This window comes from Haemaphysalis longicornis, unplaced genomic scaffold, assembly GCF_048455015.1.
Source record: "Haemaphysalis longicornis isolate Haplotype H1 unplaced genomic scaffold, Haemaphysalis longicornis Haplotype H1 scaffold_9, whole genome shotgun sequence".
NCBI classification, from domain to species: domain Eukaryota; kingdom Metazoa; phylum Arthropoda; class Arachnida; order Ixodida; family Ixodidae; genus Haemaphysalis; species Haemaphysalis longicornis.
In genome coordinates, this window is record NW_027526460.1 from 140,601,733 (window position 1) to 140,623,719 (window position 21,987).

The 21,987-nt window shown below is 50.7% G+C and overlaps 1 protein-coding gene across 1 annotated transcript in view; it reads left to right on the top strand.

Annotated features, from left to right (window-relative positions):
• Window positions 1–7,973, top strand: part of LOC144152275 (uncharacterized) — a 68,291-nt gene extending 60,318 nt beyond the window's left edge. Inside the window, exons 13-15 of the mRNA XM_077683511.1 lie at window positions 1,021–1,356; window positions 4,335–4,520; window positions 7,628–7,973. Of these exons, the coding sequence (XP_077539637.1) occupies window positions 1,021–1,356; window positions 4,335–4,520; window positions 7,628–7,867 (762 nt within the window). The 3' untranslated portion in view covers window positions 7,868–7,973. The remainder of the gene's footprint in view (window positions 1–1,020; window positions 1,357–4,334; window positions 4,521–7,627) is intronic.
• Window positions 7,974–21,987: the final 14,014 nt, after the last annotated feature.

Consider the following 21,987-nt stretch of genomic DNA (forward strand, 5'->3'; position numbering starts at 1 on the left):
CGTCACCGTCTTCAACGTGCGTTACTGGAGTAGGGCATGCACATACGACGACGAGATAGGGCGCGCGCCAGAAAGCAAAGACGGCAATTTCATGATCGCTGATCGACGGGAGATTGTTTACGTTGTAAATAACAAAATAAAAAACACTAGCTGCTGTTGGCAACACTGAGCTTACCTATACCAAAAACGACCGCTACATTTAGCGGAATTGGCATAAGGCAAATTGGCAACACTGTGCACCGGATTTTTTTTTCCCGCATAATTCTTGCACCCCTAACTTTGCATTGACTTTTCCGAAAAAAAAGTGCGAGGATTATGCGAGTAAATACGGTAACTGAATTTTGCCCAAAAAATTCAGCTTCACCACAATGTGGGCTGCATAGTGATGCATCGTCACCAGCTGTCATTGCAGTATTCCTCATTCTCTATTCCAACCGGCCTATTGTTGAAATCAAAAATAAAATAATGTGAAGGTGTGGTGTTCAGGTTTGAGGGCACAGCAACACAATTAACTTGGTGTGCTGCCTATGCTGAGTGGTGAGGAGTGGTGGCTGCGGGATATTGAAAAAGAAAGGTGACTGGATAATATTGACAATGGGAAGGTGGGCATAATGCTGGACTGTGGCCTGGGAAGGGCGAACCAAGGGGTAAAATGAAATTGCATTAGCAAAGCTGATACCTTGCAACGTCGGGCTACAACATAGTTTACCACTCATCACCACCTGTGTGCGCTAGCCTCAGCCCAGAGTGGCTATGACAAATGACGTTTCTTCTGTGACATCACTATGGCTGTGGTACTTGGCGAACTTGAAACGGTGTCTCGCAGTGTGAATGCGAAACTGTTACGCTAAGTCGGTCAAAAAGAGGAGTCAGCTGCTAGGGAAATTTGTGCCCAGTACATGGTAACCGTGCCCTTGTTGCACTTGCATTAGAGTAACTGGGATGTAGGAAGCGAGTGTGAGGGGTGCCCCCTACAAGAGGTATTCCTCAAGGTCCCACTCTGTTGCCCCTTCTGTGCAGTCGGGGCTCCTGGAGGACTACACGGAGCGCCGTGTGGGTGCGTCCGCGGCCGCTGCCGCTCCAACGGCGAGCTCGGTGGCGGCCACCCTGGAGACAATGATCCAGCTGCAGCAGCGGCTGCTCTCCCTGACGGCGGCCCAGCAGCAGCAGGCGGCGAACATGGGCCTGCCGGCTGTGGGGGGGGTCGGGGGAGGGCCTCTAGCGCAGCAGCCGACGGCAGGTGTGGGGAGCAGTGGCTACGGGGGGACGGACGACTTTGGGACCTCGGCCCGGGGCCTGCCAGACGTGGACCTGCAGAAGAGCCTGCAGCAGCTCAGGCAGAGCCAGCGCTACAACGTGAGTGCTCTTCTTGCCTCCTTCGTGCCTTTCAGTGGTGGAGAAGGAGGAGCAGTGTATTCAGCAGTGAAGTCGAGCTGGTTAGTGGGCGGAACCCCTAGTCCAGGGCCCGTTTGCCCGTACGCATAAGTTCCCGATTAAGTGCCCGCTTACGAATAAGACGCCAATAAGTCGAAGTCGGCCACGGCAAATAAGCCGGTAGCCCGAAAACCCGACGGAAACGCTACCTTTACCGAGCATTTGCATCCGTTTCGGGCAAATGACTTATTACCTATACAGCGCTAAAGCCGTAGTTGAGAACTTATTCCCACACTTATTGCGTTCGGGCAAACGGGCCCAGGACTCCATTGGTGCAGGCTACTGTCTTTGCCCTTTCACTGAGCCAAAGCTTTTTACTCGGTTCCCAGCTGGCGAGCTCACATTCCCACTGATTACATGTACGATTGGGGATAGGATTGAGGTGGGGGTTTGTCTGGCACACTCAGACCATGTGGGCAGCTGGGTTGCCACAGTGTGCCTGCATAGGGTGTTGTATCTGTGGGGTGGATGGCATGTAGCCGCAGGGGTGTGCAAATGTGTTTCTTTGAGGCTGTCTTGTTCTTTTGTTGGCTGGTCTGGGAGGCCTGTGGCCACTGTCTGTGCTGTCACCACAATGACTGCCTCTGATCTTGCAAGGCAAATAAGCAATGCAAAAACAGGACTGCGGAAGACCGAGGCACACAGACACAGGTGTCGCCAATCTATTGCTAAGAAAGCGTAGCTCCTGTATGCATAATGTGTGTTTGAGATCAGTGGGCTGATGCTCAATAGGACATTATTGCTGTGTTGTTAACGTACCGTAGGCCTCTTTATAGTCTTGTCACCTGATGCCGTTTAACAGTCGCACAATGTTCAAAGGCAGGGACCCATCCACTGTGATAGTAGTGCATATTAATTTTGTGGGCTCACTAAACTGGTTGTTAATGCAGCACCCAGTTCGCTCATCACAGCACCGCTCTCTTTATTGGGTGTCATTTTTGTTGACCGACAGAGTTCTACAAAGAATCTGTGGCAGGCTTTGGTGATTGCCACCTCAAGTATTTCCCTCACAAAGGGCATTGCCTTGATGCATGGATTGAGTTTTCGTTGGACCTTTAAAGGGACCCTGCAACGCTCTTTGAGCAGTACAAGTAAACCTGTGCGACGTTTAGATTACACTGCCAGGAATACCTGTGCCAAATATTACATGTGCACGTGAAGCGGTGAGCGCGCAAATCGATGTGAAAGACGCGGAAAAACAAACCACTCTCTCTTCAGTTGTCCTCATTATGCATGGCCTAAGGGACGTCGCATAGGCCATGGCTGCCCGATCGGCTGTCACTGGTCAACTTCGCGGCTAGATTCTCCCATTTCCGTCGTCGTCATCGCTGTGTACGAACCTCTTCTATGCCTGAACCTGTAGGCACAGTTTTGCCGTTTATTTTGTGTTTTGAGTGCGCGCGGAGTTTGAGTGATGAGCTCAATACTTCCCTTTCAACGGGACCACTCGACTACAAACGTTTATTGCTTCAAAAACGCCCTATCAGCCCGAGCGCGCACTTGCGAGCAGGCACCCATGCCTGCTTTTTTGTGGCACCATACCGGAAATAGGCCCGTCCGCGTTGCGGAGAAAAGGAGAAAACTACCCGGCATGTGATATATCGAAGGCCGCCGAAGAGAACGCCGCTAGCCGCCCCCCTCTCCGGGAGAGAGCGCGCAGCTTTCGTCGCCTTGTCCGCGCTCGAGTTGAGAGGGAACGATTATGCGCGATTTCTCATCGCGCGTAGTTTCGTTAATTGTGAACGGATTTTCATAATTCTTGCGGGAGGAGATTTCTGGGACAATAGACTTTATCCCAAAATACATTACTAGTAGTCGATGGCAAGTGTTGCAGGGTCCCTTTAACTTGTGCACATAAAGGTGAGGTCCCTTTTCAGTCATTAAGTGGAATTGATAATTCCATTGCGTTCAGCATTTGCTGGATGCTCTTTAATTGCAATAATGTTACACCCATTAGGCCAGGGTTTCTCAAAGTAGTTTCTTGGAAGCGCAGGGGTTCTTCAGCCTTCATCATTGGAATCATCATTGGAATCGTTTTTTTATTATTGGAATCAATACAAAGCAGTCTTTTGAATGAACCAGTCCTGTGTTTTGTCATAGAAACTTTTTTTTTGCTTTCCATCCTACCAATTTTGACGAAACTTTATGGACTTGTTCAGTTTTTTTAGCCGATTTCAAATATCTAATTAGTTTTGATGTGAGGTAACTAGTTTCAGAGTTATTTTTTAAACATTCTTGATTGTTCTTGAGAACAATAGGAAAAATACTATTCAACAGAAGATTACCAGCAAGGCATGAATAGATACCAGAAGTTGTGGAGAATGAAATGTGGGAAGCAGTTTTTTTGTTGTGCAATCACATACACATTACATCAATTCTAACTTCTAGGTTTGAAGTACTCCTGCTAACCAATTAAAAATAACACTAATTAAACAACTACTGAAACACAAAATGCAAATTCTGCTTCCCATATTACATGGTTTAGACATTCATCTTCACAGTGCAAAAGAAATTATCTTCCTAGCTGCACTACATGCTGGGGTGTACCTCTTGAGAATTTGGTATCACTGCAATACCACTCGTAGTGAAAAAGTGGGGAATTATGGGGAAATAATTATATCTTTGTGGAAATCGGGCCTCTATGTCTTTTATAAGTGCCTGGTACTGTTCCATGCACAGAATTTTTCTTTTGGAGGAAAAACTGTGGAGATCAAGAGGAAAGTGATACCAAGCTTTTCTGGGCAATTTCGTGGTTTGAAAGGCCCATGTGCCCTTTAATGAAGTGTGCCTATATGTCGGACCATCACTGACTGCACGGATATAACACTGCTCCCTTCTTCTCAGTGTCGAAACTTGTGCTCAGAGATGTGTCCCCTCCGCCCCCTTCGTAACTGTGACAGGTGGGTGGTGCCACATCGTATGCCGGTGCTGGTGCGTCGGTGGGCCTCTCGCACCAGCAGGGTGGCTACCTGGGTAGCTCAGCGGGCAGCCTCCGGGACTCTGGCGGCGCGAGCTGCTACCAGAGCAGCACCGTGGGCACCTACTCGGCCAAGAAGGCCCCCTTTATCACTGCACCCATTGTGCCCGTGAGTGTCCCCGGGGGACGTTCCAGTTAAGGCAAATAAGACATGAGGGCAGCACTGTAACCGTTACTACAAAAATGCTCCCCGCTCTTGCCTCAAGGTGGGCTTTATGTTGAGGTGTGCTTATTTTGCCTATTGTATTTGCAGTACAATGGAACCCCAGTTATATGTCCCCGGGTTTTATGACAATCCTGGTTTTACGATGGACTATAGTAAAACCTCGTTGCAAGAGACACTCAAGGGACCCAAGAAACACGTCTCGTGTAACCAAGGTCTCTTGTATGCAATGTTGCTAACATAGTAAACATAGGGAAATCAACCAAACCATCTTTATTCAAATGTCTCTTTATAATTAAGTGTCTATGGTAAGTCTCCCTTGTAATAGGGTTTTACTGTAGTCGAAAAAACTTCAGTTATCCGACTATCCACGCGCATCACACTACCGACCAGTGGGCAAATTGTGAGTGCCACGGGCCTGTTCCACGCACCTTGAGCCCGCTCAATCGGTTCTGCCCTATATAGCTTTCATCTCCGTCTCATCCTTCGTTTCTCTGTCCTCAAGCAGCAACCCACTCCTCTGCACAGTCGCTTTCCCCCTCTCCTCGCTGCCGTCTCCTGGTCACAGGGGCAGTGTGCTGCAGGTGTTCATTTTACCACTCAGCAGTGAACCGCCAATGAGGTTATGCTGACAGGCTTAGGCTCCTGCATGTGTTTTTTTGTGAACTTGTGGGTCATGCTTTGCACTGGCTGGCAGGAATTGCAGCATTCGACTGCGTTACATGGCTTGCTTTAATTTAACGTCATTGCTCCCTGCACTGCATTATTTTCGCATTTATCCTTTTTACTGAATTGGGTTTCCCAGCCCTGCAAAGCGCCAGCTTTGAATTACATTAGAGTTTCTTGTGAAGCTGTCATGCAAAACTTCACTTGTAGGCATTATTATTGTTCGGATTTTACGGCGCTTTTTCACGGTTCCGGGAAAGTCACATGGTCGGGGTTCTACTGTATTAATCAAGACCCGCTACAGTGGCTCAGTTGCAAAGGCATTCTGCTACTGCGTGCAAGGACTTAAGTTCAATCCTGGCCACAGTGGCTGCTTTTCTGATGCACTCAAAAAGCGAAATCACTCACGTGTGGAAATTTTGGTGCACGTTAGAGATCCCCAGTTGGTCAAAGTTCATCCATAGCCCTCCACAATGCAGTCTCTCACATACCAGGTGTAGCTTCGGCGCATTAAACACCCCAAATTTTTATTTTTACTTTAGTATTAATCAACTAGCCTTTTTTTTTTTAACTTTGTTTTACCTCTCTTTTTAAAGCCCTCTGCACCTGTAAATTTTAATGCTTTCAATTTCACACGGAGTATGATGTATTTGGCACTTTTTAGCCTGGATGCCGTTAAACATCGTCATCAGTTCAGTGAGGGAGAAGTGGCAGCTCTGCCATGTTAACAGAATTAACATGACATGGATGATGGTATTATGTGTGCGAATGTTGTTGGATGGATGATTCGAGACGTTATTTATGGCAGTGAATGTGATGTTATACCCATTAAAAAGTTTCCAGAGAGTGCTTGCAATTTTCTGGTCATGAGGGCAAAACAGCTGAAATGACTCGTGGCAGAATGGGCACCACTAAGTTATGAGCCTTTTTAAATTTCCATTTAGCCTACTTTGCACTTAACAGTTTTAACGCAGGAGCATTACTAGGCTCGTTGTGCAGTTTTGCATGTGCGCTCTCCGTCCACTATCAGCCATTGGCTGATGGATGTCGTCATTACCAACTAGAAAAGAGCGCAGCAGCCAGAAACTGGAGTAAGGCTTAATGGCAACTGGAATGATGCAAAAAGGAGACGTTCTGATAGGAGGCTGTCTGACCATAATGTTACAGCAGTGACGGAAAGAATACGCAGTTTAAGGTAGCTCAGGCTTACGCAGCGAAGTTCATTCTCCCCCTCTCAGGGGCTACTAAAGGCAGCCAAAAAGTATGCTAGACGCTCAAGACGTAGGCAGGCCTAGAATGTGAAAGAAATGAAATGGGCTCTGTTCTAAGAAGAAATGACACCTACGAAAGAGCGTCCAGTTACAAGGATGTGCAAATTACTTTTCCAATTTCCACGACTCATTTCACTGCCACCGCCTCTGACAGATCTGACGCCTCTGATCTGATGGTGACAGAAAGCGCAGATGTTGAAACATTGAAACTGCCGCGTTGTTTTTCGCACAGACTCTGCGTCACCCTGTGTCTGAATGCCTTCTCAGTTGCATCTTAAAAGCCACACAAGTGTAGATGTTGTCTGTCTTTTTTGTCCTTCCATGCAACCATGCGCTGTGTGTTTCAGGAAATCCACATTACAGCTTGTTTTACGGCACTTTTCTTTAACTTTTGCAGCTTCTGAGTATCTGTGGAAGCAGTGGGAGGATCACGTTGTTTATTTTAAGGCTGCAATTGCTATTGCCCACAGCAGGGAATAAAACAAAATTGGGCATGGTGATGAGGTCTTTTTAACTGACAAGCACGGTGTGACTTGTTCTTAAATACATGCATAAGAACGCAGGTTAGAGCTAATTTGTGAGACCGCGTTGTTGCCCCAAGTGCCCTTGACAATTCACATCATTTATCGTTACTTGAGAATGCTTTCATTGGAGCCAAAATTTAGCTCATATAGTGAGCAATTCTTTTTGACCGACCCGCTGTGGTGGCTCGGGCCTAAGGCGTTGTGCTGCTGAGCACGAGGACGCGGGTTCGATTTCCAGCCGCTTTTCTGATGGAGACGAAAAGCAAATACGGTGCTGTGTTCGAGATTTCGGCGCACGTTAAACATCCCCAGGTGGTCAAAATTAATCCGGAGCCCTCCACTACGGCGCACCTCGTTGCCTGCGCTGCATTAAACGATACAATCAATCAATCAATGAATTCTTTGTGACCTGGAAATTTCCAAATTTTTGTCGCACCAAAAAAAAATTTTTTTCACCATACGTACCCTGCTGACTGATAAGGTTGGCAAAAAAACAAAACAGATTTCTATGTGAAAAAAGATTGCTGAACAATGATTGCACCTTAGTGTGGATGATGTGTGGTGATCGTGTCCGTGTCCATCTTCTCTGCAGGGCTCATACTCACCAGCCGGCAGCAGCCAAGTGACCGGTTCCTTTGGGTCGACCGGTACTTACGGGGCCAGCGGTACGCTGGGCAGTGGCGGCTCGCTGGGCGGCAGTGCCGGCCTTGCGCGCACCAACGAGTACCGCAAGAGCAGCCTCGGCCCCACGGCACCCATCCCAACCACCTTTGGCCGCGCCTCGACCCTCAGCGGTCAGATGCGGCCGGCCGGCATCCTCAAGCGCTACTGAAGAAGCCGACGACACGTGGGAATAAGAGCAGGCCTTTCTTCCCCCACCGCCCTTTTCACTTGTGTACACACACGCTTCACGAAATAAACTACCATTTGTGCAGTCACCTGTAGGCTGGCGTCGTGGTGTGGCTTCAGTGGTTGTGGGGACTTTGTGCATGGCCGCCCTGAGGAGTGTGAACTCTCTTATTGAGCGGCACCGTACACACACAAGAGAGGCCCAATGCTCCACCCTCACTTGGCCACAGGACGCCGAGAGAACAGAGTGCCCAGAACAAAGCTATCCAGAAATACATACCGGCAGGAGTTCCAGCACCTGCCTGTGTTTGTCTTCTCTCCCTGTTTTTTTTTTTTTTTTTTTTTTTGGAAGCTTGGCACTGAGGGAGTGCTACTGAGTTGCCTTTTTCAGTGCACAAGCAGTGGAAAGTTCAACCAGGATACATTTTTGACCGGTTTGTCGGGGCCTGTGCTTCCCGGGGTCCCGACAAACCGGTCACATGAGGGGGGTCCACCGCACCACCGCCGCACCACGCCCCGCAGCGAGAGGCGCGCTGCCGCCGAAGAGAGAGAGAGGGAACCTTCCCCTCTCACCCCGGCAGCGGGCTGCGAGGACTGGGGAAAGCGCCGGGACTCCAAGTTACCCGCAATGTAAAGGACTAGGCTCACTCTTTCCTTGATTTGCATTGCCCTGCTCACAAACTCGCAAGCGGCCTGTCTAGATGTACCAAAACTCTTGCGGCCACCACACTCTCCCAACGGCCTGCCTAACCACCAACCACAATAAGTAGGCCATTCACGCATCGCATGGTTCTAGGCACTATAGGCGGTATTCGTTGGAAACTTTAGCAGTCAATATCTTCGCTTGGCAACACTGGAAACGGCCACAGACATGGCCGATGTGCCGCGGACACTGCGCGGCTTGGATATGGCTTGGGCCGCTGCGGCCGCACGCCGAAGAAAAAAAACCACCGGAGCGCGTCATCTGCTCCGTTCCAATCCGATTCTAAACGGTGGCGTCAACAGAGATGTTATTAATCGCACTCACATTGAACTCGAGATAATACTTTGTGTTCGGTAAGGTAGTTTGTAACGTGAAACTCACTCATGTGTTTCACAGTCGTGCTTAGCATGGACAAGCGCCGCCATCCCGCAGAGCCTGACGTAATCAGTGACGGCGCACTCACACTTGCATGGAGGAGAAGAGGGGTGCCTGATCTGCGGGCCGGGTGCACGACGTCGCCTAGCAACAGACGCTTGGCCACAGATATGGCGGCGCACACATGGTGGCCTGCATGCATTCCACGCCATTGAATACCGGCTATACCCATACGTCCCCTCGGACCCTTCCTGGGAATGAGGCGCCACCTGCCACCGCCTGCAATCTCATCCGCCGGGAATTTCTAAAAGAGGGAGGATGACGCACCGGTCTGTGGCTTTCGGCCCTTCACCCGGACTCCTGCCTTACTTTCTCCCTCCCTTTCCACGATGGACGCGCGCATCTGATGCCGACGGCGAACTCACTTCACTATCCTCGTAGCTGGTGGCACGATACCCCTAAGACCACACCCCACATTGTACTGCTCTGCCCGGCCAACTCTCCACCTCCTTTTTCCTCCTTCCTTGAGCAGCGGCTAATGCGTTGTGCTGCTGAGCCCAAGGACGCAGGTTCAACCCTGCAGGGCCGCGGTGGCTACTTTTCTGATGGAGGCAAATATAGTAAAAATGCGGGTGTGTCGAGATTTCGGAGCACTTTAAAGATGCCCAGGTGGTCGAGAGTAATCGGGAGCCCTCCACTGTGGCGCGCCTCTTAGCCCATGGGTAGCTTCGGTGCATTAAACCCTCAAAATGTGGATCTGAACCTAGCTTGAGTGGTGGAAGAACTTGCTGTGAAGTAGTGGGGGCGTTCCTGATCTCTCTGGCAAGGTCGACTGTGAAAGTACGTGCGCCACCAAACTTTAAATGGTTGGCCCCCAATGCTCGTGTCTTCTTCCTCTGTAATGGCATCCACACTGGCATCGATTGGCTTCGACATGAGATTTCGTTGCTGGGGGATCAGGCAGCCCATTTGGTTGTGCAGAGGTATCGCACACCTCCACTAAGGTGGCAGCTCTTCGGCACATGTGACATCTGTGGTGCAACTTCGATATAAAAAAAGCTCCAACACCCCCCTTTGTCCCCCACCCCCCTCGCTGTTGCACTTCCGCCCTGGCTTCAGAGTCGCTTTCCTCTCTTCACAGACTGCTGAAGTGTTTGTCAAGAAGTTTCTAGCTGATGCTGGACATATCGTCGATGTCCATGCATCAGCCGCAGAGCAAGGCCACACACTTGGGAGGCGATACTTGAAACGGAAACGCGCCTGCGCCCTTTGCCGCCTCCCCGGCGCGTTCGCTTAGTGTGGACAGGGGTCAAGTTAAAGACGATCTGTGGCGGACTGCGCTATCCACAACGAGCAGACGGAACTCGATAAGCCTGCGGTCTTTTAACAGCATTACGTGGGAACTCGGCACAGCTGTGCGCCTCCTCGCGCTGCCTAGCAACCACCAGCGAGAGCACTGAGCCGCGTAACCTCCTCGCACCCCACGTACAAAGGGCGGAGTCCGCGGAATTGTGTGCCCTCCACTAGCCCTCTCCAAGCCACGGCTCTCTCCAACTCTTCCTCTTCTCTCTCTACTCTCGTCTATCCGAGCAATGTGAACGCGGAGCTTGGCCGTGGCGTCGGAACACGCCTCGTGTACTCCGTGCGTACGTGCTGCTGCCATGGAAGACCGAAGATAGTCCGGAAGGACAAAGAAGCGGACCTCCACACCGATAGCAGCCACGCATAACTTAATTAGCCAAGCCTAAATACAACTTTGCAAAACGAAGGACAAAAAATTCAAGAAGTTCCATTAATCCGGATACTCAGACTCTGAACTTAGAGCAACCCAAATTCCGCTACGCTATATAAATATATATATATAAAGACCGCACAGGAAATAACACGAATGATCAGAAAAATAACAAGGAACGGAACAGGAATGAGAGAAGAAGACACTACTGTCTGGTTCAGCCCTTGGTGATTAGCAGAGTGGCGCACAGCCAACCACATGACCGGCTAAACAAACGAGAGAATTATCGAATAGAAACAATATTAAGAGGAGCTTACAAAATCGAAATCGGAGTCCCCCAATGCACAGCCACGAGTAAGCTTCAAAAACTGGGCAAAACAAACACCTTCGAGGAGATCAAAGAAGCCACCCCGATCACTCGAAAACAAAGGCTGCAATGCACTGGAACAGGCCGAGCCATGCTCGAAAGAGTAGGGATACGCAGAAAATTATTTATATCCAAAATACCACTGACACACGGGCAAGACCGCCCACCAAGAAAGAGGAAAAGCCATATCTAGAAAGAAAACTTCACGGACACCCTAACGCAGTCTACATCGATGCAGCAATGTAGAAAAATTTCCCCGCATTTCCCCGAGGGGAAGAATGTGTAAGTGCGAATGCACGAGTTGAATTTGCGCGGTTCGGTAATGTTCGCGAAAGAGAGATCACACACACACACACAACTACAAAGAAAGAAAGATGCATTTATTCACAGACACCTATTTGTGTTGTCGTTGTACTTGATTGCTAGAGCGGATCTCAGCATTGAAATTTCGTGTCAGTACTCCTTTAAGCGGGTGCATTAGCCCTTCTCACGCCCGATTCCTGGCCAATCCCCCACGTGGGTATGTGCCATGCACAGACACCTATTTGTGTTGTCGTTGTACTTGATTGCTAGAGCGGATCTCAGCTTTGAAATTTCGTGTCAGTACTCTAGCCCTTCTCACGCCCGATTCCTGGCCAATCCCCCACGTGGGTATGTGCCATGTCAGCGGCCAGGCAGCGCGCGCCCATCTCCCCCCGTTGCCAAGGAAGACGAGTAGCGCGCGCACCCGCAGCTGTTGCTATGTGGACGGACGGCGGTCGCCGGAATTCAGGGTCGCTTATAAAGTGCATTCGCACTTAAAAAACAACCGCAATGCGGTGGCAACGTGCACGACCTATAGACCATTTGCTATCATTTCATTTCAAGTCTGCATTTATCAAGAACACAAATCCCGAGGAAGCGGAGGTCCAGAGCAATAGCCCTTGCTTTCACCGACGGAGCATCCACGTAATTACGAACTCCTAGCAAGCAGGCTACGACTTCGTTAAAGGAAGAGAGACAGAGAGAAAACTTTATTAGCCAATAATGTGAGAGTGGTTCCTCAGTCCAGGAGCCCATTTGCTGTCTGCCGTAGCAAACGTGCTTAACAAGATAAAGATACCCCATGGAACGCACAGAATGACCTGGAGCCCCGGCCACGAGGGATTGGTGCGGAATAAATAAGTGTCTAACCCCACTGCCCGTGAATTGACGAACCGGGCGGGTGACAACACGCCGCTTTTCACCCCACTTCCCAACGGCTATGGGAAAAGACTGGAAGCACTCAGGGCAGCCAGAACACTTTGCCAGCCCCCTCACAAACAGCTAAAAACGCAATTGAAGTCACCTCCTGGAGACAGATACAAACAATTACTTATCCAAACTTCCACATGTATAGCCTCATGTACCCAGGAAACTGTCGCTCCGATTGTCAAACCTGCAGCAGCCATCTGCCCCTCTCCCGCTATACCACATCACCTGGGAGTGCAACAGCCATTGGCGTGCAGACACAACACCCGAGAAGACAAAATCGAAGCCAGCTTGCACAAGGGTGCAAGCCTGATGTCACATAAGAGCTGTTCTCAATAAGCTGAACCCATGGAGGAACGAAAGCTGAACCCGACAAGCGCCATTACTGAAAACCATTTACCCTGGTGTGATGCGGCGCATCTGTTTCCATTGGGTTGATTCTCTACATCGCGTGAAACGTATTGTGAACGCGTAGGATGCCTTCCCTCACATACGGATGTTCTCATACACGGGACGATTGAGGCAATTTTACATTTTCATGCACATGCATACGCGAAATGAGAGAGTACACGTGTTTTAGCGGCCACCACCCAGCGCGATACCCGCTTTATATTCACAGCGCTTGAAGGAGAGGAAACCGCGGAGGAGAGACGCGCATGCGCGCACATGCGCACCGGAGCAGCTGTTAACGCAGCGTTAATGCAGCGATGCGCGCGCCAACCAAGCGCGCCAGCTGTCGTTATGCTAATGCGCCGGAGTGAGAGTGTTGCACACAGCTGTGGGAGAGGCGAACGGAGGAGGGCTGCGGACGGACGCCGCCGCCGCCGACGACGACGCAGGAGGGACATGCCTCAGAGCAAGAGATGCGCCGCATCTAAAAACTAAATAAATGTGAAATGCTTAGCTGGCTAGCAGGAAAACCGGCATGTCGCCGCAACATAAGAGTGAAGGGCGGACACAACATCCCTGTGGTAGACTCCTAGGGCGGAAGCGCCTAATGACAGCGCCTCGGAAGTAGATGGCGGAAGGTGGAGGCGTCTAAAGGTTCACTCCAGATTAGAGAGAAGCTGCGGCAGTTAAACAGGGAATGTTCTGTATATTTTCCAGTTCTTCGCAGGAAGGGCATTGCGGAGATGGACCCAGACCAGATTTATAAAGATGAAAATTTAATAGGGGAATTTGCACCAAAGTTTAGCTATTGCTACCTCGTATATCATTGATTCACAAAACATCGGCTTCCATGCATGATGAAAGTGGCTATAATCCCTCGAAGAGAGAAGGGCGTAAGTCTGGAGTAGTTGTAAACGTCTAAATCGTTTACAACTCGTAAAAAAATCGTAAAAAAAAAAAGAGAAAATCTATCATTTGGACATTGAACGACCACAGGGCCACCAAGAGACATACTGGCTAATTGATCAGCCACTTCATTGTATGAGATTCCTGCATGTCCTGGAACCCACACTAGCCTAACCTCACAAAGCTGATGAGGAATAAATGACCGGAATGTGCGGATAATTGAAGAATCTTTTTCAGATGTTAATGCGGAACACACAGAGAGGGAGTCAGAAGGAATAACAACATGCGAAAATCTATGCTGAAGTTTTTGAAGAGCCAGAATTATCGCCAATAATTCCGCCTGGAAAATAGGTGTGTAATCAGGTAATCTAATTGAAAAGGACCAATCGAGGGACTGGGAGAATATCCCGACTCCAGCCTTCTCATCACTTTGCGAAGCATCGGTAGCGAAGGGTTGACAAATGATCCTCCAGCAATCCATTGAGGACTCGGGCCGGCCGGCAACATCTTTGCATTCTGTGGGAAGATACTGGGTCTATTCGATTCAGCCTGCACCTCTTGAACCAGTTCACAGGGGTGCACTTTTGTCGTCTGCTTCTGCACCTCCTCGGCAGGGAGTGCAGGCAAAGCCGTGAACTCGTCCTGCACCCGTCGGCACCACCGGTGAATCGAACGGCGCGGTTCAGGTGCCGCGAGCTGCACCACTGAAACGAACGGCGAAGTGCTGCACCGCCTGAACTGGTTCACGTGGTGCAGGTGAAACGAATAGACCCACTATCAATGTTTGTTTCCACAGATGACACACTAATACAAGGAGCGGGGAGCCGAAAAAAGTCTGCGTTAAGTGGCTGAAGCCATGACTGTACTAGATCCATCTGGGGGCCCTGGAACCGCGGCCACCGAATGCCTTGAAAAAGATCCGGCCTCAGGCGGAAAATGAACTGAGCGTCATGCAGCGGGGAGTCAAACAATTTGAGAAAGGTTAATACGGTCAATAATTAAAATCTATACTTCAGTGGAGGAAATTGAGCCTTAAGGTGTAAAATAGGGTTAGCGACATATTGTGGCAATCCCAAGCAGAGTCGCAAAGCCATTCTCTCAACGATAAATAGGGGATGTAATTTGTACGCCGCACAAACGGAAAATAGGACGCAGCCAAACTCTAATACCGGGCGAACATAGCTCCGATATACCATTGACAATGTGTCTCTACGCAACCCGAATTTGTGGTTGCATAGCCTGCGGAGCACGCCTGCAGCTCTTTCTCCTTTAGCAGCAACATATGTTTAATATGAGGACGCCATGTAAGCCTGTCATCATAGATTATACTGAGGTATTTAATTTCTGTAACTTGAGGGATTGGTTGCTGTCGGTACAATAGGCATAATGATGTGGGGATGGTAACCGGAAATACTAAAACAGCACATTTTCCCACATTAAGCGATAAATGCAGCCTGCTAAGCCAATTATCCATGGCGAACAGATAGCTTTGTATAGTCGTTGACACAAGTCGTTCCATCCATAATCGGAATTGATCTGAAAATTAAGAATATTAAAAAGAACCGGAGAAAGGACTGACCCCTGAGGAACCCCACGAAACTGCTGATATTGCGAAGATGATATGCCATCTTTCGAGTAAAGAATGTCCTTCCAGTTAAAAACGCACCAATCCATGCAGGACTGAATGTATAGTGGAATTTCGCTACTCTCTAGATGCGACATTAAGAGTATACTGTATACGCTGTCATAAACCTTTGTTATATCCAGAGTAACAAGTGCGCTTACGTGTTTTAGTCTACGGGCTAGTTTAACGCGGCTCTGCAATGTCAACATGAGCATTCCAAATAGAATTCCCGGGTCTGAAGCCAATTTTGGTGGGGCTTAACATCCTATTTCTTTCAAGAAACCGCATAAGGCGCCCATGCAGTATCCTCTCGACGAGCTTTACCAAGTTGCTAGTTAAAATAATCGGCCCGATGTTATCTGGGACATAATCTAAACCTTCATTTTTTAGCAATGGCACTATCTTAAAGAGTTTCCATTCTGGAGGTATCCAGCTATTTTTCAGCGACGTGTTTACTATGTTGAGTAAATCGTTAGGGGTTTCCTCAAATAAAAACTGTAACATTGGCACAGTAATGCCATCTGGCCCCGGAGCAGCCACAGACAGCTGAAGTGAAACAACTTCAGCCAATTCCGACATTGTCACTGGGTTGAAACCAACATTAGAAAGTTGACTGATAAAAGGAGCGGAAAAAACAGAAGAAAATCAGGATTTAAGGTCTTGCGCAATTTGTACGAGAGCTTCAATAGACTCCTGAGTTGACTGAACCACTGAATTTTCATTGTAGTGCTCTTGTAGCACCTTTCTGGAGCGAAAAAACTTATATAGCAATCGCCTATTCTTTGGCTTTGAGAGAGCGGCAAACTTTTGGGTGTTATGGTCTTCTTTCGCTTTAGACACTATCCGTTTGAATATGGCGGCCACAAATTTGTAATTGGTCCAGTTAGACGGGCATTGGTTTGCTCAAACGCTGGCTGCCACGTGCGCTCTGTATTTTTTTCTTTTCTTTTTGCGAGCCACCCACGTGACGCAAGCCCTACCAATTCTCGCTTGTGATTATATATGCTCTTTTTTCATCCGAACGCCAATGGGCTTCTGTAATGAGGAGCCCACCTAGTGATTGTGAGAGGTGGCGCCCCCCGGGCCACCTCAAACATCTTCCCTGTATATATCAGCATTAAAGTTTTTCAGGCAGACAGACAGACAGACATCCGAACGCTTAAGTTTCTAATTTGCAGTTTTATTCAGCGGGCGCATTACCCCTCCTTACGCCCTACCCCTAGCCTATCCCCCACGTGGGTGGGTTCCGCCGGGCGCTCTTACGAGACGCACTCACGTGCGCTCGGCATTTTCTTGATATTGTTTCTGTTCAATGACGGCAACCAAGACCCTAAACAGCGCTGCTGTTAAAATGAACAAACCATGCACTCACCAGTTCACTTTCAGACCTGTGATGATACCGCATTCTGTGGCCGTTTGGCGAAAGGCCTTAGGTGTTTTTCAATTGTATAAAATCCCGCCTTTGTCTATTCGGACTCTTCGCCGCACGGCCTTTTACTCTGCGTTAACTGGTAAAGAAGCATTTGCAGGAGAGGAGCTCAAATTCGAAAGGGATTTTATGGCCAATCTTCTCAACTCTCCCCGAAATGGAACCTGGGGGGCTTCTCACCGAAATTAAACCTCTATTACTGGCCTTTTGCGCCGCCAGGGTGGTGGTGCTCATAGGCTTGCCCACAATGAAGGTTCCTACACAATGCAGCAGCCACATTTGCCGTTTTTATTAGGGAAACTTAATGCACAATAGTACGTCGCCCAGCGGCCACACGCGATAAAGCGAAACAACCATTATTGCGAAGTAACCAAGACAGGCGAGAACGCGAAGGCCGAAGAAGAGGCTTCGCGCACCTCTCAGACCAGGTCCCTATATTTCAAGTACCTATATATACTCAAAGGTAAAGCTATTCACGCGACCCTGTCTCTTCCGTGATCACCTTGGGGTCCTCGTGCCTTGGGTGTACTGTTCTTGATATGGAACCAATATGACTTTTTCAGCGCCTTGGCTGCCAGGTACTGTGCCTTGGACCCCTCCATGCGGTAAAATGCATAAAAGAGACTTTGGATGGAGATTTTCTTGAAGAAACCCGCGGTGCAGCAGCCAGGCAAGATGGGGCGCTTCCTTAAGACAGGGTATACCTGGAGCTCAGTCTACCCATGCGGGGGCACATCTATGGACGTCGCCTCGAGCAAACGCCACTGGTTGTGGCACTCCTTGGGAAAGGAAGGAGGCGGGTCATCTGGCCGTCGCATCTGTTGCTGAAAAAGGCAGCCGCAGGACTTCTTTCTTCGAGCCCGGACATAAACGCGCCCTTTTCACACCATGCCTGCACTTGCTTTTGCTGCGACGGTCGCTCCTGCCGAGTTGTCTGCCGTCCTGCCGTTGTGGTGACGACGGGCACACGTGTCCATCAAGGCCCGGGTTTGGAACCGACTGCTGCGCTAGCGACATCGACGGCGGCGTCCGATCACCACTCCTGCTGCACGGTGGGCCATGAAAGCTTCGTGACGACAGCGCCGCTTGCAAGCTGGGCCAGTCTTCGGGGATGGCTGGCGAACCACAGAGGATGGAATCCACCTACGTTGGCGCCGAGCTTCTGTGGTTCATCCCTGGTCCGCCGTGCCATGTTTCGGAGACATGGTAGGCGGTGCATTTTCCCGCCTGCTGAACTGTCGGGCACTCCCGGAGGCTTCCCCAATTGTCCGTGGTTTCCCTGGTGCACGTCGCCGTCAACGACGAAGGCGGGCCGGCAGTGTCCTAGTAGAGTTAGCCGCCACTGCGACGGCACGAAAAGTCAGCGGCCGTGACTTCACTGCGTAACTTCGGTTGGGGTGAACGGCTGCCCAGCTGTTACTGCCGCCTTGTAACTACGTACCTTCGTTCCAAGCGGTCTATAGGCGCCACGGTCTTGCTTTTGACGATCCCCTTGGTTTTACCGTCCTCCGAGCTTCTTTGTTTCCTTGGGTGCCCTCGACGAGGCTCTCATGGCTGCTGAGGACAGGGGTGGGCACAGGTGAAGTAGGACTTGCGGACGCCGCAGGCCTGTCTCCTTCCGCACCGGTGGGGCCGTTTGTGGCGGCGGCGTCCTCAGTGCCGTTTTTCACGTGCTCACCGTTGGGGCACACGGCGGCCTTCGTCACGAATCTCGTAGTACTGGACGTCCTTCTTGATGTCGCTGGTCTGGGAGACGGTGCCGCTGTCGAGCATACTCATTGGCATCTCGATCTGCGCAATGTGTAACTGGTGGCGGGACAGCAGCGCCTTGAGCTCAGCCGCCCGGTGGGGGTGGTTGTTCTTTTTTAGGCCCAAGGCGAGTGACTCAATGTCGCACTCAAACTAAGCCAACCGAATACGCGGGGCCTGTACGAAGTTGGATAGTCAGGCCGTCGGGGCCTGCTCCTGCTTGTGCGGCGAGGGGTCCACCGTTTGGGCGTCGCCCAGGCCTTCCTTCGAACACGTCTTCGTCTTCAGCTCACGTTCTACGACAGTGAACCGTTCTGTAGAGCCCATGCCACGGAGACGCCGAAGGAGAGGCTGCAGACCGCGGTGTCCAAGCAGGCCGATTCCGAACGCAGTGGGGTCTCACTCTGCTAATGCCAAGGGCGCGCGAGCCTCCCGCCGGGTGAGCGCGCTCGTTGTTCTACGTCATACTGCTGCCGCTGACACTGTGGCTTGCTTCCACAAAACCCCTTCCTCCCCAATCCACCCACCCGCTTACACACGCACACGCACGCACGCACGCATGCACACACCATAGACAGGAGCTGCTGCACACCTCTGTTCAACAGGTGCCCAGCGTTTATAGTGGTTGCGCTTCTGTGCGGTGTGGGATTCTACATTTCACACACTATAGTTATTTCCCACCCCGCAGCCATCCGCGCTCAGCAAACATGCCTTGCGAGCGCCGGCTGCGGACGAGTCCCTTGCTTGCGGAGACAGACAAAGGCATGAGGCGGCGAGGGCAAAACACCAATGGCAGCATTTATTGCAAAGTGCGAATCAAATACACCGCATACAGACTGATCGTAGCACGTAACGGTAACACTGTGAGCGAGGCATTAAACAACGCTAGAGATCGAGATGGTTCGACTCACTGATGGCATACCGGAGCAGCGAGGCGTCGCGCGTGCGAGCGCGGGTGCAGACTCCCAGCTCGTCCGGACGCATCCTTTGTGGCGCGTTCCCCAGAGCCCCGTGTACATGGACGCGACGGGGGCGGGGTGCCGGGTTCAGCTTACCTCGACGCGTCCGAGTTTATATGAACCCCGTCCAAAGAATCGAGGTGAGGGGAGCGGCGGGGTTCACGGAAAAAGGGCTACCGTATTTTCACGATTCTAACGCTCACCCTCTTTTCTAAAAAGTAGCCCAATAATTGTGTGCGCGTTACAATCGGGCTCAAAACCGAAATAGGCTTTAAATCGGCCAGCAGCATTGCCAAGCGCAACGGACACGAAGTACCCGCAAAATCCAATTCAATCCAATAAAAACAATCCGTCAACACCACGTGAGTGAATTTCGGCACACTGATTCCTCAATGGCATGCCGCATACCCTGGTCAGCTGTTGCACATCTTTTTGTGCTTCTGCTTAGCCCCTAACGCTTAGAATTATGAAGATCAAGGCACTTGAAATCGCAAGCAGCTTCAGTGTTCCCCGCTAGAACTTTATTTCCAGCAGCAGCTGGATAAGCAACCTTGTGAAGCACACTTCATTTTTGGCTTCCAGAGCTGCATACGCCAAACAAAATCTCCCTCTTCCAGGTACGTGGTGTCATGTCTTTTCCATCTGCGCAGTACCGTCAGTGTCACTTTTTTTTCGAATTTTCCTGCGCGAAGTTACCCGCGCGCTACGATTGGGGGCGCGTGAGAACCGCGCAAATACGGTATTCTGCTCCCCTCGGCCCGCCGACTCAGCCCGACGAGCGAGCTAACCCACCCCCTGCCTCCGAGTTGACTGGACTCGCCGCGACGGCTCTCTGACCCACCCCGGCCGCTTATACATGGGCGTGTCGAGTCCAAAAAACCTGTTTATTTCGACTCAACGCGCCCTCGTCGGGTCAATGTAAACGGGGCTCAGGTCAGGACCAGCGCGCCGAAACGTCCGCGCGCTACCGGATCCCCAAGACAAGAGAGCGTCCTCACGTCATCCGACAACCCACCAGACCTGGCCTTTTGGCGGCGCTAGTATTGAGGAAGAACTGGTTCTCTTGTAAGGCAGAGGGGAAAAGGGTCAACGCCTCCACCTAAATTCCTTGCGTACGCCGGTGAGAGCTGACTACAGGACTAGAGGCGGCGAAAAGTTCGTTCGTCAATTAAATCGTTAGTCACTGCATCGTGTTGCCTACGCCGGCTTCCACTCGTCCAATGCCACCGCTGGTAGTGTACCAGCAGGCCCGGTCGTCGCCCGCTGATGTCTGCAGGCAGGTAGCTCCGGGAAGAATCGCACCAGCCAACCCAAGCAAGCGTTGCTCAAGTGGCGGCACATCCGTGATGGCCCGTGGCCGCCGAGCGACCAGAGACTGCCGACTCTCTCAGCCAGGCTGGTGGCGGCACGCCGCACCGCACCGCACCGCTTCAGCAGGCTCGGCAGCTCGCCCGGAACAGTGCACAGCAGCATAAACACGCTCCGTCGTGTGGTCCAAGCCGGGGTGACTTAGCTGCACAAAGACACTCCCCGCACCTTCAATGTACGGCAGAAAAATAGCTCTCCGATCGCACCGCCTCTGTGGCGCGATCCTAACGACAACTGCCGAGTTGTCAGCATTGCCATCGCTCTGTTAATGTCAACAAAGCCCAATAAATAGTCTAAACCCTACAATGTATAGGGCAGGAAAAACAGGCTGCAGTAGTCCTTTAATCCCATTCATCACGTGGTTCGATGTCGAATATCACAATTGCCATGGCATCGGCATAACTACCTGCTTGTTAACGTCAACAAAGCACGCCAAAGTGTCCTAACGCTGCAGCGTGGAGGGTAGGGAGAATATCAACTCGATTGCATCAACAACGTGAAACAATCTGACGGTTCAGCTGCTAAGTTTGTCAGCAGTGCAACCACTCTGGAAATGTCAACAGAGCTAGAACCTGTTCTAACTCTATACGGTACAGGGCACAAAGAACACACACGGTCGCATCGACCGCCCGGCGCGATGCTTAGCCACACAAATGCGAAAGCAGTATTTGCTTGCATCAGTAACACTTCATTCATACGCATGAACGCGGAAACAGTATTTGCTCCCAATGACAGCCCTATGTTCACACACATGGACACCGCTTGCGTAAAAATGCTGAAATACGTTTCAACACACTGGCGCTTAGTTTACGCGAACAGAGCTTGGTCTCTAGAGCCGAACAAGAGGGCTCCTGCGACGTTACAAATATCGGGCGCCAAGTTTGTCCCGCGTAATTCTCTCCGTCAGTGGAAGAGGGATGAGGCCCCCCTTCAGTCCCGTCGCCCGCGTGGCGCGACAACAAAAACAGCTACGCTGCGGAAAGCAGTTCTTCAAGCAGCGAGGATTCAAAGCTACAGTCTTTCTTGAGGCGGCAGAGATTCCTTTCTTTCGCGCGAGGCGATCAACAAAAGAGGGGGAGCGCTCCGTGCGCCCTCGCATTGTTCCCAAGGTCGTGCCAGAGTCCTTGTCGTGCCTTCGTCTGGGAGGACCGGCTGCGAAAGCCTTCGGGTCACTCACTTCGGCAAACGACCCGCATCCAAAAACACAACAAAATAAAACCGACCAAACGAAAAGAAACCCAGAACGTGCCCGTACGTGCAGCCGTGAGGAG